Source organism: Dendronephthya gigantea, unplaced genomic scaffold, assembly GCF_004324835.1.
Source record: "Dendronephthya gigantea isolate DGI-Jeju-01 unplaced genomic scaffold, DenGig_1.0 000026F, whole genome shotgun sequence".
Taxonomy (NCBI): domain Eukaryota; kingdom Metazoa; phylum Cnidaria; class Anthozoa; order Malacalcyonacea; family Nephtheidae; genus Dendronephthya; species Dendronephthya gigantea.
In genome coordinates this window covers 1,826,238-1,846,046 of record NW_021163036.1, presented here as the reverse complement: position 1 = coordinate 1,846,046, position 19,809 = coordinate 1,826,238, and the positions used below count along the sequence as shown (strand labels likewise).

General features: G+C 37.6%; 5 protein-coding genes across 5 annotated transcripts; 2 read left to right on the top strand and 3 right to left on the bottom strand.

Annotated features, from left to right (window-relative positions):
• Positions 1 to 2,431: 2,431 nt before the first annotated feature.
• Positions 2,432 to 5,654, bottom strand: LOC114523144 (calcium uniporter protein, mitochondrial-like). Its single transcript, XM_028544001.1, has 6 exons — positions 5,504 to 5,654; positions 5,366 to 5,426; positions 4,630 to 4,905; positions 4,123 to 4,211; positions 3,685 to 3,957; positions 2,432 to 3,292 (listed from the first exon to the last, which is right to left on the bottom strand). The coding sequence occupies exons 1-6, from the start codon at positions 5,567 to 5,569 to the stop codon at positions 3,122 to 3,124; spliced, it is 936 nt and encodes a 311-aa protein (XP_028399802.1). The 5' UTR covers positions 5,570 to 5,654; the 3' UTR covers positions 2,432 to 3,121.
• Positions 5,655 to 6,200: 546 nt separating this feature from the next.
• LOC114522992 (calcium uptake protein 1, mitochondrial-like) lies at positions 6,201 to 9,001 on the top strand. Its single transcript, XM_028543783.1, has 11 exons — positions 6,201 to 6,706; positions 6,838 to 7,003; positions 7,077 to 7,114; positions 7,270 to 7,393; positions 7,490 to 7,572; positions 7,687 to 7,884; positions 7,997 to 8,137; positions 8,266 to 8,374; positions 8,508 to 8,597; positions 8,672 to 8,742; positions 8,861 to 9,001. The coding sequence occupies exons 1-11, from the start codon at positions 6,311 to 6,313 to the stop codon at positions 8,945 to 8,947; spliced, it is 1,503 nt and encodes a 500-aa protein (XP_028399584.1). The 5' UTR covers positions 6,201 to 6,310; the 3' UTR covers positions 8,948 to 9,001.
• Positions 8,951 to 11,694, bottom strand: LOC114522993 (pre-mRNA-splicing factor RBM22-like). Its single transcript, XM_028543784.1, has 9 exons — positions 11,463 to 11,694; positions 11,220 to 11,273; positions 11,089 to 11,118; positions 10,852 to 10,984; positions 10,654 to 10,754; positions 10,400 to 10,572; positions 10,126 to 10,326; positions 9,810 to 10,048; positions 8,951 to 9,734 (listed from the first exon to the last, which is right to left on the bottom strand). Exons 1-9 carry the CDS (start codon positions 11,514 to 11,516, stop codon positions 9,271 to 9,273), a joined length of 1,449 nt encoding a protein of 482 aa, XP_028399585.1. The 5' UTR covers positions 11,517 to 11,694; the 3' UTR covers positions 8,951 to 9,270.
• A 987-nt stretch (positions 11,695 to 12,681) lies between these two features.
• LOC114522994 (S-adenosylmethionine synthase-like) lies at positions 12,682 to 15,570 on the top strand. The gene is made up of 7 exons (XM_028543785.1): positions 12,682 to 12,912; positions 13,025 to 13,102; positions 13,686 to 13,808; positions 13,890 to 14,281; positions 14,406 to 14,588; positions 14,685 to 14,902; positions 15,050 to 15,570. The coding sequence occupies exons 1-7, from the start codon at positions 12,846 to 12,848 to the stop codon at positions 15,153 to 15,155; spliced, it is 1,167 nt and encodes a 388-aa protein (XP_028399586.1). The 5' UTR covers positions 12,682 to 12,845; the 3' UTR covers positions 15,156 to 15,570.
• A 510-nt stretch (positions 15,571 to 16,080) lies between these two features.
• Positions 16,081 to 19,065, bottom strand: LOC114522996 (MOB kinase activator 1B). Its single transcript, XM_028543786.1, has 5 exons — positions 18,806 to 19,065; positions 18,441 to 18,607; positions 17,926 to 18,019; positions 16,618 to 16,751; positions 16,081 to 16,466 (listed from the first exon to the last, which is right to left on the bottom strand). Exons 1-5 carry the CDS (start codon positions 18,817 to 18,819, stop codon positions 16,222 to 16,224), a joined length of 654 nt encoding a protein of 217 aa, XP_028399587.1. The 5' UTR covers positions 18,820 to 19,065; the 3' UTR covers positions 16,081 to 16,221.
• Positions 19,066 to 19,809: the final 744 nt, after the last annotated feature.

Genomic DNA, 19,809 nt, shown 5'->3' with positions numbered 1-19,809 from the left:
GGCCTTTAAGATACTAATATGAGAACATTAATTAAAAGTTTCAATTAATGCAAGGTATCAATGCAATACTCTGCGTCTCTATGCAACAAACTAATAATCATAACAAGGTTAGCATTGTATCAAATTTCTTCTGTAATATGGCGTCGTATCGAGTGAGTAGTGTGTCTATTTGCTTCAGCTATGCTCTACTAAAATGCTCATCTCTGTTCCTAGGTCAAAGAAGCTATCGATAATTGAGTTGTTTTTGTATTACTACAATATTAAATTTAGATAATCGAAAGCGGAATGTCTCGAAATCTGCCAAGTGTATGCATGATTACCTTCGTCTGACTGGACTTCTTTATCATGATATTTCAAAAACTCCGCAGGAGCTAAAAAATGCTTTATATAAAATTGCAATTTAAATTCTGTTTTGATTTAAAAGCATATCCTAGCTTCCAAACGTTTGCGATAGATTAGAGTATAGGAAGTGTAGAATTTCTGCAAAATGAGGTTTTCCTTGGCACTAATGGTTGTACTGGACATAGCCGGAGGGTTAGTGGAGTCATCTCAGTTCTCAATTAAACTAAACTCTTCAGTTTGTTTGAAAGAAGGAATGCAAAACATCGCAACTTGTACGCTTCGTTTAAAAACGTCGTCTGGAAACATAACAGCAACTGTGAAGGACTTGTCTTTAATCTGGTACCAGAATGGTTTGCAGATGCGAAATGCTACCAAAACCAACCTCACAAATGATCAAATCGTTTCGTTGTATCGCGTGAGGAATGCGGGTTTACTGACGTGTTGTGTTGCCAATGCTAGCCTGCCAAACTGCATTGCAAATCCTTCCTTGTCGATTGAAATGCAGCCTCGACCTGTGACAGGTTTGCTCGGAACGCCCAGGTTCACCAGCGATAAGGAGAGTTTTAGGTATGTGTCTGTATCGTGGGTTAGAGAAGGGAGAAATTATGTGTACACTTTGTTTTACAAAATATATTTAAACATTTGCATGTTTCCCTGCCCAGAAGGAAGTATAACGCCAGCGTGTGATGACAAAACATGCACAGCGCTAATTCACACAGAGGGTTTTGACATGAGTCAACTCGTATTTCATGTCTCAACCCGCCATGGGAAGTGTAAAACCAGGAGCAGAGTTTGGAAGTATAACTTAACATTGACAGCGTGTGGGTATTTACCACCTAAATCTTTACTCTACTTTCCACATCCACCGACAAACTTGGAAATAAAAACATCGTATCGCAGAGTGACATTAAAATGGAAAGATATAATATATTGGTTATCGAACGTGTTTTTGACATATAGTTGTTCTAAGACCTCTGCTAAACAAACGGCCGTATTTAAAGAACTTGAAACACGGGAGATAATCCTGACGGGTAAAGATATCCGGGACTACGCACCCTACGAGCTATGTACCTTTTGCCTATCAATAAAGGAATACCAGTGCGGTCAGTTTTCCGAGCCCTTGTGTAACACTACGAACCTCAACGAAGAACAGCCGAGCGAAGCGCCCAATATCACGTGCACTTACGACACCTGTCCGTCAAGCTACGATGCCGATGGGAAATACCGTAATCTTACTCTCACGTGGGAGTTACCGGCCGAGACGTACTGGGGTGGAATCTTAAGAGAGGTAAAGTTAAGATATTGGTCAACATTCGCAAATGCTTCCAACACGACAAGCAATGAAATTGTTGTGAAGAATATGAGCAAAAGAAGTGTATTACTTCATCTCGACAAAGAAACGGACTACACAGCAGACTTACAAGTCTGTAACAGAGGCGGTTGCAGCGGCTATAGTCAACAACTTCAAATACATAGCATTAAGTCAGCAGAAAACGCGAGGAAGACTGGCAATAGTTATCTCATTCCAGGGTACATTGCTGGTGCAGCGGCAGTTTTAATATTGATTGTAGTTACTAGTATTTTCGTGTTACGTCGCAAAGCACCATCACGCCAATTAGAAGATCTATCAGAACCTGACTCGCCTGATTACAACATTCCTAACTCGTTGGACGGAACTTATGATAAATTAAATGGTGACAACGATGAGACCTTGCATACGATTGAACCAGAGTAACTGGTTTTACAAGCGTTCGTTTTTAACAACATTCAAACATAGGATGAATGTGAAATTGCATATAGTAGAAACAGAATTGACAAACAAGTGTTTACCTCTGTTGTTACCCAATTCATATAGTAATATATATATATATATAAATCGTTAAAGACAGCTATTTCTTACCCTGAGAGTGTGATTTGAGAGATATCTGCATGGATAATAGGGAACATTACACTGCGCAACCAACATATTCTCATACAACTGACATGCCATCGATCCTGACAATGACATAGAATTAATAAAATTGTTCAAATCATGTACCGCTTTATAAAATGGATTGGGTAACAACTGACATAAACTACTATATTTATTAGGATATTTTCTAGAGTAGTCTATTATCTAGTATTTATTTTTTGTAAATTTTGTGCCAAAAAAATTGAATTAAACTTGAATTTTATTATCTTGTTTTACCCTGCTCCACTTCAATGAACTTTATTTCAAATTCATGGCGGTCATTTTAATGAAATTATGCTTAGTCAAGGTTCTAGAAATATTTACAATTCTTACAATAAAGACTCGCTCTAAACGAGTCATAGAAATACATTTAACGACAGCTGAACACCTGCATGTGACACAGCGATGTCTGTAAGTGATGTGATGCACACTGTATGACTGCACAGCGGATGTCGGACAAGGGTTTGTTATCGAGAGGTTTGTTACACGGGGTAAATTTGTCTGTAACTTCGCAAGCTCTTCAGAACTATGTCATGTTTGCAAGTTTGACAAGAGTAATGTCAGTGGAACACGAGATTGATACCTAACGCAGACCTGTATCAATTAAAATTGCAACAAAAATAGACACTTTCCGAATTTTCCTGTGTGCACACTGTCACAACTAAGGTGACGAGACGAACAACGTGGTTTTTATTGCCAGTGAGAATATTCAGAAAGTGTCTATATATTGTCTTGTGTTACACTGGATCTTAATATATTTTTTTGGTAGTCATTAATTCATTTCAAATTACCTAAGTAAAGAATGTCCTATTATTTCAAAATAAGGTCCTATTCATCAGTGGATTTGTCAGGCTGATGCATTTCTTCCAACTGAGCTTCGATTTTAGCGATGGCCTCGCGTAAGCTGTTGTACTTTTCAATGTCGAAGCCGTGGCGTTTGGCTTTCTTATGGAAGGAAATTAAGAATTGACGATTGCGGGCTTCCGGGTACATGTACTCCTAAAATGAAATTTCGTAATGAACGAAGAACTGTTAATTTTAGTCGAGGAGTTTATTACTTGAGAGCTCATCTGAACTGGTCCATTTAGTCAACATATCATGACATGCTTTACTATAATAGTGGTAGTTAAATCGAGACTCGGTTATTGGATTCAAGTTAGTTCATTACGGCTGTGAAATGTGTGAAATTCAGAGCAATGCCGGGTGACAAGTTAAGTTGGCAGCTACACGGGCGATTTTCTCTTTCTAGCGTATGTTATTAAGTGAATTATGTACACAGTTGTATAATCTTGGCGACGTAAAGTCTTCTACTCTGTTCAATTTACTCAATAACATACACAAGATGAGAAAACCGCCGTCTTTTAGACGAGGTTTTAAACTGAAAAACCAACCTGTCTTGTCAACACGAAATACGCGTAACACGCCATGCTGGTTGCATACGTCACGAAATACGTCACAGGTTCCATGATATCCCAGGAATATTCCCACCAAGTTAGTCGCGCTAGGAAACCAAACTGGACGGCCATGAAAGCCAAGCCTCCCCAAACAAATACGTTCGTTCGTGTTTCTACGCCTTTTTCCAGCTGTTGTCGTTGCTGTTCAAGCGGTTCTAATTCTGCTTGAATCTTTTCCAATTCCTCAACAAGTTGCTGTTCTGTTCCGGTCTAGAATTCGGAAATGAAATCAACTTTCGCAAATAATATGCTTTCTGTTTCAAAACGCATTATTTTTACACGCTTTTCAACGAGTGAATTAGGAATTCACAGTCTTGAATAAGTGGACAGTCTGGCCTTAGGTTTATCGCTAGAATTATTTTGGTAAAAACACACCTTTTTGTCCCCAATATCAAGGCTTACATACAACTTTTCAACAAGATCTCGGACGGTCTCCAAAGACGTTTCTTGAACTGCAGCACTTACTGAAAATTAAGATGCGCCAGAAATGAGGTAGAATGAAAGATTTATAGTGGGAAGGTGGGAAAAACTCTATCACGCAGCTGGGTATGTGGCCTTTGAATGTTATGAGGGGGTTATCCTAAGATCTTACCAGAGAATGGGCTTAAGATTTCATGAGGAGAGGAGTAGTCTTTACAACAACATGAAGCAGAAATGGTCTTAAATACTGCACGGAGGAGCTGGGGTGTCCTTTGATCAACTCCAGAGTAGAAAATGGTCTTAAAGACCTCCATGAAAGGGGGGGGGGGGCAAAGGTGATTTTGAAGATTTCATGACAGACATGTGGTGTATATGAGAGGATGCAGACTGCCAGACTTGGAGATTCCATGAAAATTGATTCAAAGATTACAAAACAAGGTTAAGAGGCTTTCTTCACCCTACCTTCACTGGATGAATGTACAGTATGCATCTCATCATTAATTTTTAGTTGAAACCCCTCAGTCAGCAAGGCACTTAGCCTCGTTGTCTGCGCTACACGATTGCCGTCCAAGGATTGTATCACTGCTTCCTTAACACCATCATCTTCTTCCTTAATATTCTCAATAAAGCTCCTGACCGACTGCGCATCATACAAAGTGAACTCACACGTTTCGCTTGTTGTTGGGAGAGGTATTGAAATAACAGGATGACCACGTTTTAGTCCAACATTCAAGTCAGCTACAATTAAGGTTAAGAGAAGATGCTTTACGCTCAGTGCAGTTGGAGAGACTTGTCTATTTGTGATAGATTTTAGAAAAATGTCTATCACAGAGTTATTAAAAAGGGGCTTTCTATATGTGATAGATTTGGAAGAGATACAATGAACTAGTAAACAAAGCATAAAAAGGATAGCTCCTAAGAAGCTCTGAACAAGAAGAAAACTATGCTTTCTATCTTAGCCATTTATGAACTGGAATTGTCTATGATAGTAGCATAGCTCTGTATCTGAAATTGCGTCGAGAGTTGCAGCAGAGACTGCCTTTATAAATAGGTATTTGCAAATAGGTAAATTTAAAGTTGATAATCAATTGCTTTCAAATATTAATTGTCCCACGGCCCACGCCTTTGAATCCATGCGACTCAAGTTTGCGTATAGAAAACTTAAAAATGAATCCACTATCCATTAGAAAATATTTACCCAAGCGACGAGTCGTTGTAGAAAAGCACGATCTTCCTTCTTTTAGCAATAATAAACCGTTCTAGAAAATAAAAAAAATGCTTGTCAAGCCAATGAAGTCAAGGGGGGAAATATGTATTTTATTTTCTAAAAACTTACACCGATCGTTGCTTTTAAAGGCTGTTTCAAAAGCACTCTTCGTACAAGTAATCCTGCAAGCATCATTGAAGTTATGTATAACTAGGAACGATAAGAATTATCTGTTTTTCTGAATTTTCCCACAGTTTTGATATCGTGTAGTTCAGAAACTTCAAACCACCCAAACAATTCATCTATTTATAGAATACCTGACTTGGGGAGGGTAGGAGACCATGAATAATACTCAAAGGCATTTTACGACCATAAATCGTTTTTATATACGGCGTTAAAGTATCGAATAGATAAGAAAATATCCGTATTTTATAATATGTGTGTTTTTCATTTCAAATATTACAAACGATAACGAAATATCCCCGTATACAAAAATAATGTTTCAGCCACCCTCCTTAGAATATTCCAATTAATTAACTAGAATCTTCCATTTATCATGCAACAACTTTGATGAATGTTCGAGATTCCCTCGTAAAATTTCGGCATTACTGTAATATGCTCGAAAATGTTTTCACAATTCTTTAAATTCACTCATGTTTTAAAATTTCAATAAAATATCCATACTTTGTGACGAATATAACTTAAATAAGCTAGAGAACGTTAAAAAACACAAATAAAGTTGAAATTCTCAACAATCTTCAAGAACGTCGGAAATTGTCGACATGCTTCCAAGCGATGTTTTCGCGTATTTGAGGCGGCAAGAGCTTTGAAAGATTTAAATGTCTAAAACAACAAAATGAGTGAACGATAACAATCTGAAGTTAAATATTTTCTGGGCAAATACAAAGCTATTTGCTGCTTAAAAGAGGAGCCAAAATGCTGCGATTTCTTGGCCGAAACTTTATATTTAATACCAAAGTTCCGACATTGTTTTCAAGCGTAAAGAATGTGCGATTAATTGCCCTAACCCAAAAGCAGAATTTTTCAAATATCCAAGAAGGAAGCTCAAATGCAAACGAATCGAGCGATCGCGACCCGGAGAAAGTGAAGCGAGCTAAACTGCTCGATGTTTTAATCGTCTCGTCCATCGGGATAATTGGTTTTGGATATTTAATTGTTAGAAGGGCGTTTTCACAGCCAGTGCAGGCTAAAAGCGCTGGAGGGCTAGTGCAAGAGTTGGGAGGTGGGTCAGAGACCGCAATCGGGACCGATGGAGAGGGTGCGAAGACGCAGGTACAAAGAAAAAAGAGAAAGACCTTCAAAGAGACCAAGGTATGTTAATAACGCATGGCTACCCCAAGGACAAAGTTATGAAGAAGTAAGAATATGATAGCGACACCCATATCCATACTCACACTTGCAACAAACCAAACAATTGTATAATTCAAACTTTTGCTTCACAGATAATTGGTTACGAGGACAGGATACGGGCTTACAGTACACCTGATAAAATATTCCGTTACTTTGCAACAATCCAGAGTGGTCATTTAGGAACTGGGGAAATGGAGATATATATGACACCACAAGATTTTGTGAGGTCTCTAACACCTGGTATAATACAGCCAGAAGGTGAGCAGCTGGTATATTTTAAGAATAACCAGATTCCAATTTTATAAAAATTGAATTATATTGTTTTTTTTAGGTCTTGGTCTGGATAGATTCAAACAATTGGACAAGAATGTAAGGAATAAAATATTTTTAAATTGGGTTGATTTTTCACTCAAATATAACTTTAGATATCAAGCCAAGCAATCGATCCTGCTGTCCTTCTGTGTCTAACATCATTACATCAATGAAATAAGCTAAACTAGAAATCACAATTTCTCACAATATAGAAAGATGTTTACAATGGTTACACACATGATGATGGCAGCCCTGGGGACAGTGTTTTAAAAAATCTTGGCTGTAATGGATTGATTAATTTCTCTGATTATTTATTTTTGCTCACTGTACTTGGAAGTAAGTAGTGTAATAGTAAGTAATAGTAACATCTAGCCCTTTCTGGGAATGTAATTCAATAACCAAGGACTGTTTATAATCTTAATCTATGTCTAGCTCCTCCAAGACATATTTCTATTGCATTCAAAATGTTCGATTTGAATGGAGACGGTGATGTTTCTGCAGATGAATTTGACAAGGTTAGATTTTTGAACTGCTTGTCTTATCCTTCAGAAGTTATGGTTGAACCTCATAAACAGAGATAAACATGTATTCACTACCAATACCTCACTACTGCTTAATGTTCTATGCAGATGCAATCAGTATTGCTTTCCCTCACTTCAACTGGCATGAGACATCGGGATAGAACAACCACAGGGAATGTTTTGGGATCGCGGGTGAATTCAGGGTTAAAGCTGTACTTCTTTGGGCCTCAGTGTACACAAAAGTTGACCGCACAACGCTTCATTGAGTTCCAGCAGAAGTTGCAGAAAGAAGTTCTCTTTTTGGAAGTGAGTTGATTATGATAATATAAAGCATGGAGTATCTATAGTGTGGAATACCTTGCAGTTTATCAAGTTATTACAAGAATATTTCAATGTGCTTCTTCGACTTTGCCTTTAGTTTCAATTTTATGAGCCAGTTGATGGAAAGATTACAGAGGTGGAATTTGCAGACATGTTGTTGACGTATTCCAGTTTCACATCCAAGAAAAAAGAACGAACTTTGAAACGGATCAAGAAAACTTTCAAAGAAAACTCTCAGGTAAATATATTGGTCAGGTTAAACACATTATCTTTGGTAAATAAGATTGTCATTGAGTTTCAATAAGTGAGGCCAATATAAAGTGAGTAAAAATGCTGGATTAAAGAGATTTTAACTTCTCCCTCTAGGGTGTCACATTCAAAGATTATGTGGATTTCTTCAGCTTTCTGAGAAATATTGGGGATGTTGATACAGCCCTCAGCTTTCATACAGCATGTGGTAGTGACCTAAATCCAGGTAATTTATAGTTCATGTGACTATGTGATAAAGCTGAGCTGACTTGGACACTTTCACAAGTCAGATAGTAGCATATCCATTACAAATCCTTGCTATCACCTTTGCACTGCATTCTTCACTGTATTTCTTATAGAAACTTTCAAACGTGTGGCCCACCTTGTGTCAGGAGTGAGATTACAGGATCATATTGTTGATGTTGTTTTTAAAATGTTTGATGAAAATGGTAAGCAACATTAAATAACCTTGAACATACTGTATATGAATACTAAGTATACTTTATTACTACATCATTTAAAGATGATGGTGAATTGAGTTCAAAAGAATTTGTCAGTGTAATGAAAACCAATCTTATGCGTGGTCTTGACAAGGTATGCATTTGAATTGAATTAACAAATTAACCGAGGGAGAATGTCTGGAAACACATCAACATGCGTAGAGCTTTGTTAGCCATCTAGCACTGATCTAAATTTCTGGTTTTTGTTTCAGCCCAAAGATACAGGATTTACAAAACTCATCAGTGCAATATCGAAATGTGCCAAGCAAAGTGTAAAAGAACAACTGTTTCACAAATGAAGATGTAAAATTGTGTTGTTGGTGTATATATAAGAATACAATAGTTTCATGTCATGATGCAGTTGTGTGAAGTTCTAATTAAAGCATGCATCTTGGGAGTTAAAATTGATAGGAACTATCCCGGACGTACCCAGCTTATGGTTTTCAACAAGAGGACCACCCAATAAGAGACAATCTTTGATGGTAATAATTGATTTTCGCATATCAAATATTGTAATAAACAAATCCATTATAAATTGAATGATTTACATCGCACAATTCAATAACCCAGGGTTTAGGAAGGGAGCATGAAAGATGCACTTGTGCGTCTTTGGGGAAAGCACTTAGGTTGTTGGGGCCACAGTTGTAGGAGGAGGGGCTTGTGCAGGATCTTTACCACCGGTACCCATACGATGTGGATCTTGAGAGGGATAATGTATAGGAGCCATTCCCCTGTTTGGTGCTGGGCCATGCGACATCTGGGGAGGTGGGACATTTGGTGGTGGCATATTTGTGGGTGGTCCTCTTAGGAATGGTGGTGGTGGCATAAATCTGTGGGGTGGAGGGTAGGGTCCTCTTTGTTCAGGAGGATACTGTCCCCGTTGTCCAGGAGGAGGTGGTAACCTTGGTGGCATTAGGCCAGGGGGAGGCTGACCATGCATAGGAGGTCCACCCATGAGAGGTCTTGGAGGTCCACTCATGGGAGGAGGGGGTAAGGGAATTCCTGATATAGGAGGGTGTGACGCTGAGGGTAAATTAAAGAAATTGTTTTCATCTGGTTTTGAAGCTGGTGGTGGTGGTGGAAGAGCTGAAAGAATTGAAACATTTAAAAAATGTTCGAAAAAACAAGTATATATCATGAAGACTTCTAATCCTAACCCACCTTCAGGTAATCCAGGCACTGGAGCTAACATTGCCCCTCCTTCCTTTCCAGGTGCAGCCTTTGCCCCTTGTGATTTCCCCCACAGGATTTTCAATCTGCGACCCTTGAGGATTAACTTATTGAATGACATTTCTGCTGCTGTTTCAGCCGAGTAACGGTTTGTGAAACACACAAAGGCACATTGTTGTTTTGGAACCATCGTGATGGAACGGATTTCACCAAACTGATAGAAATGATCTCTATAATAAAAAATTTATGCATCAGAAACTTAACTACACTGCATAGCTCTATCCATTATAAGCAGACCACTTTATACCTCAAATCCTGTTCAAGGACTTTGCCATCTAGACCTCCAACATAAAGGGTAGTAATAGCTTTATCAGGAGGTGGTTCTAATCTTGGTAGTTTTGATGCTCTGTCAAGCAGTTTGCTCGCCACTGGGTCATTTACACCATAAAAACGATCTTTGATGTTCTGGTCCGCTAGTGGGTCGTTTGGATCCGTTGGCATCTCATGTCTAGACAGAAATGTCTGGCTTAACTTTGATGATTGTAATGGTCTCCTTAGATGTACCCAATACCAAAACAAACCTGTAGGGACATTCTTCTCCTCTCTTGCACTCCCCTTTCACCCAGAATGAACAAATGTGAGGTCGGTTCCTCTTGTAGTATGGTGCAGTTCTTGCTAGCTTTAGCAGCAAGTCATTAGGCGCATTTGCTTTCCCCAATGCTCCTCCTGGATTGGTGGAATCTGTGTTGGCTAACTAATGACAAAAACAATAATCAATAAACCTGATTTCTCCGGCCGTACCATCAGCCACAGAGGTGTGAGAAAAATGGATTACCTCTCGTTCTGCATTCTGGGTGTAGTATTCCTTGTTAACGTCAGATTTTGGCATCTCGTCTTTCATCCCCAAAGCATGGTCTCGGACTTGAACTGGTAGACCTATTGCACAAGAAATCAGGAAAGTTTCATGCCCAGGCCACTCTCTAACAACTGGGTTTTCAAATGGTTTGGGAAAGAAAGGAAACTAATGAATTACCATATTCAAGATCCAGTAAACACGTTTGACAAATATTTTTCATCTTAGCACATGTTTGGCAAACTTCGGTTTTTTTAAACCTCATTCTGGCACCTGGGCACCAACGGAAGATTGTGAATGGTCGAGCACAAATCTACAAATAAAGTCACAATTTACATTTGAAACATGTTCACCACATGGCATGATAACCATTTCAGTAGAAATTGAATAATTTGAACATGCGATTGATTGTTTCACCTTGCATTCTCTTCCGTATTTTTCTTTCATCTATATTAAAACAAATAATGAATAACCTGTAAATTTTATTTTTTACCAAAGTTTTTTACCAAAACACGAGAACAAAGAGAACTTTATCTATTTTAACTTACCATTCTTAGATATGGATTATCACCTAAACAGGTCTGACACAAAATGGGAAATTCCTAAAAAAAGAGACGTTTTAGCAAACTTAAAGCTATGTGTATGTATATGGTATACAATTCATAGTTTCAATTTGTATTTTCTCCCTGGAATTACATCCGATTTCCCTAAAATTTGGTCTTTGTGAAGATCAAGTATTACAATACCCCATGATCGTAATATTTTTAAATTGTACAAAGCACAAAACTCACCGCGTCCTCCCAATTCTGCCGATTGTAAGTATTCGCCGTCTTCGAAGTCGCCATCTTGAAAATTTCAGGCGAGCTGCATTGTGGGAAAATTCAATTGTTCGTCACTAGACCCTAAAGAAGTACGCGGATGAGGCAATGATACGTTCTCTGGAGCAATCATCACCTATCCTAATTTTAATACCACATAATGCCAACATCAACAAATTCGTCTGTGCAACAAAAGCTGAACAAATGTGTGCACCCCAAGTTCAAAACACATGTTATTTGAAAGAGATTTATGATGGAATCGCGGTTTGAAGCTTAAAATAAACCTTTTTTGGAAACCCTATTAAACCGTATTGAAATCGATTTGCGGCAGCCGGCAAACCTACGTAAAATGGTACGATTCATGGTGTAATGTAATTAAAAACCTGATTTGAACAAGAATAATTTAACCTTATTTGATTTGAACAAGAATTTAACCTGAAAAACTGGTATTTAGTTCTTGCGCGCCGTCTATCCGAAGAAAAACTAATTTATGCCAAAACTCTGTATAAATTATTACTCTCCTTTGCAAAAATAACTAATTCTTCCACTTTACTTATCCAGTAATCACGACGATTATCTCTCGTATCATTGTATCACATGGAAGATTTAGCTAAAATCTGCCAAATTACCCACGTGCGATGATGATATATCATTATTACATGGGAGGACTTTAATACATTGACCGCGCAACTCCGCAAGGCTTTAAAAAACCCTAGGCCTGGGCCGGGAGTGAACGTTCGCCGGTTTAGGTAAATTTTCATGGACCTTTCTTAAAATCATCGAAGTTGTTCCAAGAATTCCTTCAACTTGCACTTGTGTGATTGTTGCGCAAACTACATGTGATATGGGCGCGTTTCATTTGCATTTTGAGATTCTTTAATTCCTATGTCATATTACAATATTTAAATCCACAACTTATGTATATTAATATAAGGCAGTAGCTGCTCTGAAACACCCACAAAACTCGCCGAATACAAAGGAAATCGAAGAAAATATATACTAAATATGCAGTACAACTGTACAAAACTATGTTATATAATTATATTCAATTAAGACTTAAGAAATCATGTGACCAGAGTATTGCAACAGCCACTGACCTTCAAATAATTTGTATATAGGTCAGTGTGTATTCACCAGTTCAACCAATCAGCGTTGAGAAAAGTTTCACGCCACGTGAGAGCGACCCACACAAAGTTCGAATCAGGTTCCAAAATCCTGGTTGTATTCACGCGACCGGTTTTTATTGTGTATTTTTAAGCATATTTCATTTCGGTTCTGCAGGGAGGAGAAAGCGGCGAAGTCTATCGTGAGCTGCACCACGCAAATCTACTTGCAAAGAGTTTCGTACGTGAAAAAATGAACGCGGCTTCAAATAATACGTCATTTTTATTCACAAGTGAATCAGTCGGAGAAGGCCATCCTGGTAAATGTTTACCGTCTCCTCGATGTATCGTTGTACCCAGATACTTCAATCACGCACGTTTGGCTTAAATTATACGTGTAGCCTAATTTTACTGGATCTTTTAAATTTTTAGATAAAATATGCGATCAAGTTTCCGACGCCGTGTTGGATGCGCATTTGAGCCAAGATCCAAACGCGAAAGTAGCTTGTGGTAGGCATGGTTTTTGTTATATTTATATTATTGTGTAATATTTGATTGCCAAAGAAAAGCTGTATTTGATTACAAAATTACATTTCTCTATAATGTATGCATATTTGAGGGTATTCGTGATTAGTAGGTACAAATTTTTGGGCGTTTCAAGTTTCAACATTCAAGCGTCGACATCCTTCTATTAAATGTATAAAAAAAAATACATTGTCATGTGCCACGTAGTGGGCCCTAGGGGAATATCACGTACGTGCCGTTTGAAAATTGTTGTACATTGGTTCCTTCTGTTGCCCCTTTTAGGAATTAGTGTAGATATGTAATCAACATTTATTAATGCCTTCATAATCAAAAGAAATATCATTAGGAATAATTAATAAACATTGGCCACCTGGCATTTCCAGCCCCGCTTTGCAAATACAATACGATTATACATTACCTTACAAATCTATTGTTTTTGCACTCTATGTAAACCAAAATATTAGAATAGCCTAAACTAATGACACAGCCTAAACGACTAAACAATCAGGTTGGGTATACTACCAGGAATAGTAGGAGAATGAATCACTGAATTCTCTTCCGTCAACAGAATGTGCATCGAAGACAGGAATGATTATGGTTTTTGGTGAGATTACCTCCAATGCACACATTGATTACCAAAAAGTTGTTCGTGACACCATCAAACGCATTGGTTATGATGACAGCAAAAAAGGTACCATCTGGAGTGTTGTTTGTGTTTTAGAGTAGAACTACCCAAAGGTAGCCTGGTTAACATTTAACATTAATGTTCTAGGATTTGATTACAAAACCTGCAATGTGTTGGTTGCTGTTGAACAACAGAGCCCTGACATTGCTGCAGGGGTGCATGTTGGACGGAAAGATGAGGAGATCGGTGCAGGTGATCAAGGTCTAATGTTTGGGTATGCAACTGACGAGACAGAGGAGTTGATGCCTCTTACCGTAGTTCTCTCTCACAAACTGAACCAAAAAATGGCAGACAGCCAACGTGATGGTTCCATCCCATGGCTTAGACCAGACACCAAGACCCAGGTTACCGTGGAATATAAGCACGTAGGGAGTGTTCTTGTGCCGCAACGTGTCCATACGATTGTTGTCTCAGCGCAACATGCTGAGGAAGTTACTACAGAGGAGTTAAGGAAAGTTGTCATGGAGAAAATTGTCAAGGTCTCTTCAGTCTTGCAAATTTGTTGCTTATAGTACCCTTTCATTTCATTTAATTTCATTTCATTTCATTTCATTTCACCCTAAGTGAGAGTTTTCAATGTTTTTCTTGTATATATTCTTATAGGAAGTCATTCCAGCTAAATACTTGGATAATAAGACAATTTACCACATCCAACCATCTGGAAGGTTTGTGGTTGGAGGTCCGCAAGGTGATGCTGGGCTGACTGGACGCAAAATTATTGTTGATACCTATGGTGGGTGGGGAGCACACGGGGGTGGTGCTTTCTCTGGAAAAGACTCATCAAAGGTATCTTATATTGCAGCCCTGTATGTGCAGGGATCATGTAACTATCATGGGTTTTTACGTTTGAGATAGACCATGCATCGATATTTTATACTTCAGGTGGATCGTTCTGGTGCATATGCAGCAAGATGGGCTGCAAAGTCTCTTGTCGCAGCCAAGCTTTGCAAGCGATGCCTGATTCAGATTTCGTATGCCATTGGTGTTGCAGAGCCTTTGTCAGTCACAGTCTTCTCGTACGGCTCTGGAGAAAAAAGTGATGAAGAGTTGTTAGAAATTGTAAAAAAGAATTTTGATTTTAGGCCTGGTGTGGTTGTCAGGTAAGTTTGCCATTTTCATAAGACTGGTCTTGCCTGTTTAGCTCTAGTTGACAGGTCGACAATCTCACCCCAGTTGAAGAGTTTTGTGAAAACTTGCCTAATGCTTATTAACTGTCATTAATCTAACCAATGTTTATCTGTTTGCAGAGATTTGAAACTAAAACGGCCAATTTTTGAAAAGACATGTATCTACGGACATTTCAAACCAGGAAATGACTTTACTTGGGAACATCCTAAAAAGCTTGTATTCTAAAATGAAAAGATGTTAAAAGAAACCTAAGCCCTATAGCTACTTTCATTGACCATTTCTTCCTATATAGAAAAATTCTGCGTATACATATATATTTTTTATTTGATGTGGCATTTAATCAATGTATAGAATCAGAAACTTTCACAAGTTAGGTAGTGCTTTAACATATTATTTTTATCATGTTATACTCTATCAAATTGTTTAATTATGGTCAAATAATTTTAATAAATGACCAAGTGCCCAACATTGCTGTAGACAGGAAGAATTTAATTCAAAAAAATGATATCTTTACAATACACAGAAATCTACTGTGCTAAAAATTAATTATATGAAACTGAACAGCAAAATGTCCAACAGTCCTATAATATATGCATTTATAACTACCAATTATCCAATTTGACAAACTATTTGCCAGTAAAGTTGTTCATGTATTTTTGCTACAAGGGCATGCCTTCAAAATTGTTGAGATCATCAGATGTATAATTTATAAAACCTCTTCCAGGTTTGCAATAATTACATAAAGATTTAAGACTTATAAAGTTTTTTAATTAATCTAGTTGATAAAATCAGCATAATTGATTATGATTGCAATAAGACCACAGTTCCTATACTTTTCCCCCAATAATTGATTTCCCTGTTGGTATCTGATGTTAGTTGTCAAACTGCATGTAGAGAATGCTGCACCAAAGGTTGTAGGGGGTGAAAATTAACAATGTTTCTACTATTTGTACATCTTCCAATTAGTCAGCTTTCTTATCTCAAACTTAAAAACAATTTGGTGCCTTTGTGTCCACAATCTCTATATATGCACTGTACAAGATTCTGCAGCTTTGTCTAGTTTCTTTTGAATAATTTTTTAACAAATCGTGTACAGTTAACAGGAAAGGCTTTGAAACAACTCAAATGCTTGCAGTTAAACAGACTGGCATACTGTAAAATGCTTTACTTTCAATAGAACAAAGATGGCTGACATCTGGAGGAATACAATAATTACAATTATGAAACTAGTTGTCTGTACAAATTTTCAAATCAGAACCAGGAGTTTTTTCCCCAAATATAAAGCCTTAATCTATGCTCTATCTTTGTTTGTGAGTTTTTCTATCAGTTCTTGCAAAGGCGTAAGTTCACGCTTCTCCACTAGGTTGAATTCTTGAACAAAGTAAATAAAATGTTTGAATGATGTGTTCAGGTGAGCCTCCTCTCCTAAATCGACGACATGTTGGAAATGTTGATGGTAGATGTGGGCATAGACCCTGAATAAACGTTTCAGGATTGTTTTTGCAATTTGTAAGAAATTTTTCGGAAATGGAACTCCTGCAAAAGAGATAAAATTAGAGCAGTTAGAACAAATTGGTCTAATGGAAGAACTGAAACTAACCTGATGGTTAGTTAGCATGACTACTATTTTAACCAAACTTGTATTTCAAGGACATGACCTAAGTTCTAGACAAAAACCCATTCTTACCAATTTTCGAGGGGAATAGTGTCTCGTCATCAAGTTGATCTTGCACCCATGACATGAGATAGTCTATGTATTTTGGAGCACTGCATTTGATTGGTCGCTTTATGGTTTGTCCATCTGCCCAATGATATTCATACCTGTTTATGTGAAACAAAAATAATTATCTATAGAATAAATAGATCTTGACATCTCTCTTGGGCAGTATACCACAATGGGTATACACTGATACCTTAAAGAAATAGTATTCTACAATAAGCTGTTGTGGTTTGTGTCTGAACTACCTAAAAAATATCTCAAACTTGTAGTTTAGTGTAGGTAGTATTCTACAATAAGCTGTCGTAGTTTGTGTCTGAACTACCTACAATAGGCTATTGTGGTTTGTGTCTGGACTGCCAGTAAAAAACTGAGGCATCTTACATGTGGTTCAGTGTAGGTTATATATATATTCCACAATATAATATCATGTGTGAACTCATTCCATGTTTATACAAGTATTCTCTGAGGGCATTTCTAGCACATTGATGATAAACAATGACAACATAGTCATGACTATGGAATGTATTGATCCAGCATTATTAATACTTTTATATTTCTATTTATGGCAATATACTATTCTGCAAATGATTGATATGCTTTTTGTTGCAATTTCAAAAGTAAATGGAAATGGAAAATTTGCTTGCGATAATGTGGCATTTTAAACGGGTGAAAACCCCATATTTAATAAACCACAAGTATAACAAATGACCACAAATTTGTACATTCTCTAAACTGTTTTTACAATAGTGAAATGACTTTGATAAATTGCATATTGACATTTTCAATAGATGCAGCAAATTATTTCCTATTTTGTCAAAATAATTTCACTAGGAGCTAGGAGTCAGTTGCATTGTCAATATATTGCACCGTGATAGCAGGTATAAAGTCAAGTGCGCTGTGGTTTTAGAATTGTTTTTGTTTTAATAAAATTGAAGCTGCTGTTTTAACCTGTCATTTGTCGGCGAAAAGCACTAAAGCAGTTATGATTAGCGATGACTAGGAGGTAATTTGGGGGAAAATCATTGTTTATAAAAATTATTGTACATTTTTTTAAGTCCATTCGCGAGCAAAAGAAAGACTTTCGCACTTTGATAATGGCGTCGAAATGGCGCAGGAAATAGCTTAGGGAACGACGAATTAGGCAGACAATAGGAGGCATAACATTGTAAAAGACACTCCCAATGCACGTCTAATAAAAGTAAGTTTAGTTCAAATAGTAACTCAAAGTAAAACTGCAGAGGAAACCGCAAAAATGCAAGAGAAAACGTGACTTACTTCGGGCCGGCGCTCATGACAGGACACGATTCTGCCGTGCAAAACTCTGTGATAGTTCCATACAACATATTTATCTGATTAAAGAAATCTACAGCTAGAAAAAGAAAACACTTTTAGTTAGCTTAAATAACCAGGGATTAAATAAAACTTCACCATTTTGTATACGAGTTTTTCCGAAAGGAAAAAGTGTATTGTGTCAAAATAATGAAAATATAGGCTCATTTCCCCCCACCTTACAATAATATTTTACCAAAGGTTTTCGAAAATAAATCGTGCTTTCAAAAACTTTTGACAACAGAAAATATTAACGAGCCCAGTTAGAGACAAAATTATGCTTTTTGAAATATTTCCTAGCATTTTCATTAGCCGATTATAAAAGCTAGCGTGGTCTGTAAAATTTGTATCAACAAAACGCTACAAGCGAACAAGTCTGTTTCAAACTTTGTAAAGAAGCAATGTAGATGGTTTAAAACTTCATTAAGAAGAGGTATATATACAAGGAGATGACTACGCACTATTTACAGCAACCCATTCGTTTAGATCTTCCCCATCAGGTAGAACAACAGCCAGTCTTAAGTTTCCACTTCCCAAAGTGGCTGCCGCATGTTTCATCAGGTCATACTGATGTGTCCCTTCGGGGATGTTTTTCTTCGGTTTAAAGGTTTTCGTAGACCTGCTCCCACTAAAGAAAGAAAAAGTTGTACATCTAAAGCACCTATAACATCACTTGAAACCAGAAAAGCACCGTTGAGTCCAAAAATCGACCGAACATATTCACTCGAAACCAAAATCCAAATATAAACAATTCCATGTCGTGTATTTCAAACCAACTTTTAGCGCGATCGGCGGATAAAAAATGGCCAAAAATCTTTCCACTTACAAAAGGAAGCTCATGTCCACAACTATTTGTTATAATCCACTCCTGTTATAGAAAAACCACGGTAAAAATTAAAGTTTTGTCAAGAAATATAGAACAGTGAAAAGCACAATAAAGGTAAGAATTGCTCGAGGGCTTACAATGACGTCATCACCGGAAACTTCGATGTCTCGCAAGAATGTCTAGGTATTTCCTTTCTTGCAGAAAGTAAATTCCTGGAGAATTTATACCAAACAGGCCTCCTCCACACGCGTCCGAAACTGGGAAATGCTTGAAAGGTGGCTAAACACCATTGTGCGATTATTGTTAAGTAGAGGAAGTGAACTGGGAAAATGCATTTAGATCATGTTTATGATAACTTGAAATATGATAACGAAACATTTGATGGAGAACGCACGAGTGGTGGAAACACAGCTATCGACCATATATCTGACAAAAAATACCAGGCGAAAAACGGTGGACAAAAATGACCAGAAAAATGCCGCATCCTGGGAAGGGTACTTACACAATACCAATACCCTGCCTAGGTTCGCGTGGGCTAAATACTAACCACTAACACATCACACCTTTTCAACTCCCACCTATTGATCCGGGGTGTGAAGCTCACTAGTGTGAAGCAGATTAGCAGAAATATACACACAACATCTGTGTTAATTTTTGTTTCTACCATTTGTTTCTACTGGTTTCCCAGGCGCTAGATATGCCCTTATATGTATATGACCATGTTAACAGCTACACGGAACATTTTGGTCGGCTGATCATTTCAAGTGTGATTCCCTTCTTTTTATAGATATGAGAGAGCGGACAGTTTTGAATGCTCTAAAGTAGCCTTATTTGAACATTTCCGTAACTCATTCAATCGTTCACATCTATGACTATATCAAAAGGGGAAAACTGCGTCTGAAGTTGACAGTGCAGACGAACATGAAGGTGGGATTGCCGGTTATGCAATATCAAAGAACTGTGTCACACAGTGAAATGAAAATAACTATAAGAATGAAAATCAG

Coding starts and splice junctions, on each gene's coding strand:
- LOC114523144 (XM_028544001.1), bottom strand. CDS start 5,569: ATGATGCTTGCAGGATTACTTGTACGAAGAGTGCTTTTGAAACAGCCT. Junction 5,427..5,503: donor CTTTAAAAGCAACGATCGGT/GTAAGTTTTTAG, acceptor TTTATTTTCTAG/AACGGTTTATTATTGCTAAA. Junction 4,906..5,365: donor TACAACGACTCGTCGCTTGG/GTAAATATTTTC, acceptor CCTTAATTGTAG/CTGACTTGAATGTTGGACTA.
- LOC114522992 (XM_028543783.1), top strand. CDS start 6,311: ATGCTGCGATTTCTTGGCCGAAACTTTATATTTAATACCAAAGTTCCG. Junction 7,115..7,269: donor TCAAACAATTGGACAAGAAT/GTAAGGAATAAA, acceptor CTCACAATATAG/AAAGATGTTTACAATGGTTA. Junction 7,885..7,996: donor AAGAAGTTCTCTTTTTGGAA/GTGAGTTGATTA, acceptor CTTTGCCTTTAG/TTTCAATTTTATGAGCCAGT.
- LOC114522994 (XM_028543785.1), top strand. CDS start 12,846: ATGAACGCGGCTTCAAATAATACGTCATTTTTATTCACAAGTGAATCA. Junction 13,809..13,889: donor TTATGATGACAGCAAAAAAG/GTACCATCTGGA, acceptor TTAATGTTCTAG/GATTTGATTACAAAACCTGC. Junction 14,282..14,405: donor TCATGGAGAAAATTGTCAAG/GTCTCTTCAGTC, acceptor ATATTCTTATAG/GAAGTCATTCCAGCTAAATA.
- LOC114522993 (XM_028543784.1), bottom strand. CDS start 11,516: ATGGCGACTTCGAAGACGGCGAATACTTACAATCGGCAGAATTGGGAG. Junction 10,573..10,653: donor CCCAGAATGCAGAACGAGAG/GTAATCCATTTT, acceptor TTTTGTCATTAG/TTAGCCAACACAGATTCCAC. Junction 10,327..10,399: donor GGAGAAGAATGTCCCTACAG/GTTTGTTTTGGT, acceptor ATTTCTGTCTAG/ACATGAGATGCCAACGGATC.
- LOC114522996 (XM_028543786.1), bottom strand. Junction 16,752..17,925: donor GTCATGAGCGCCGGCCCGAA/GTAAGTCACGTT, acceptor TCACATAAACAG/GTATGAATATCATTGGGCAG. Junction 16,467..16,617: donor ACTATTCCCCTCGAAAATTG/GTAAGAATGGGT, acceptor TCTCTTTTGCAG/GAGTTCCATTTCCGAAAAAT.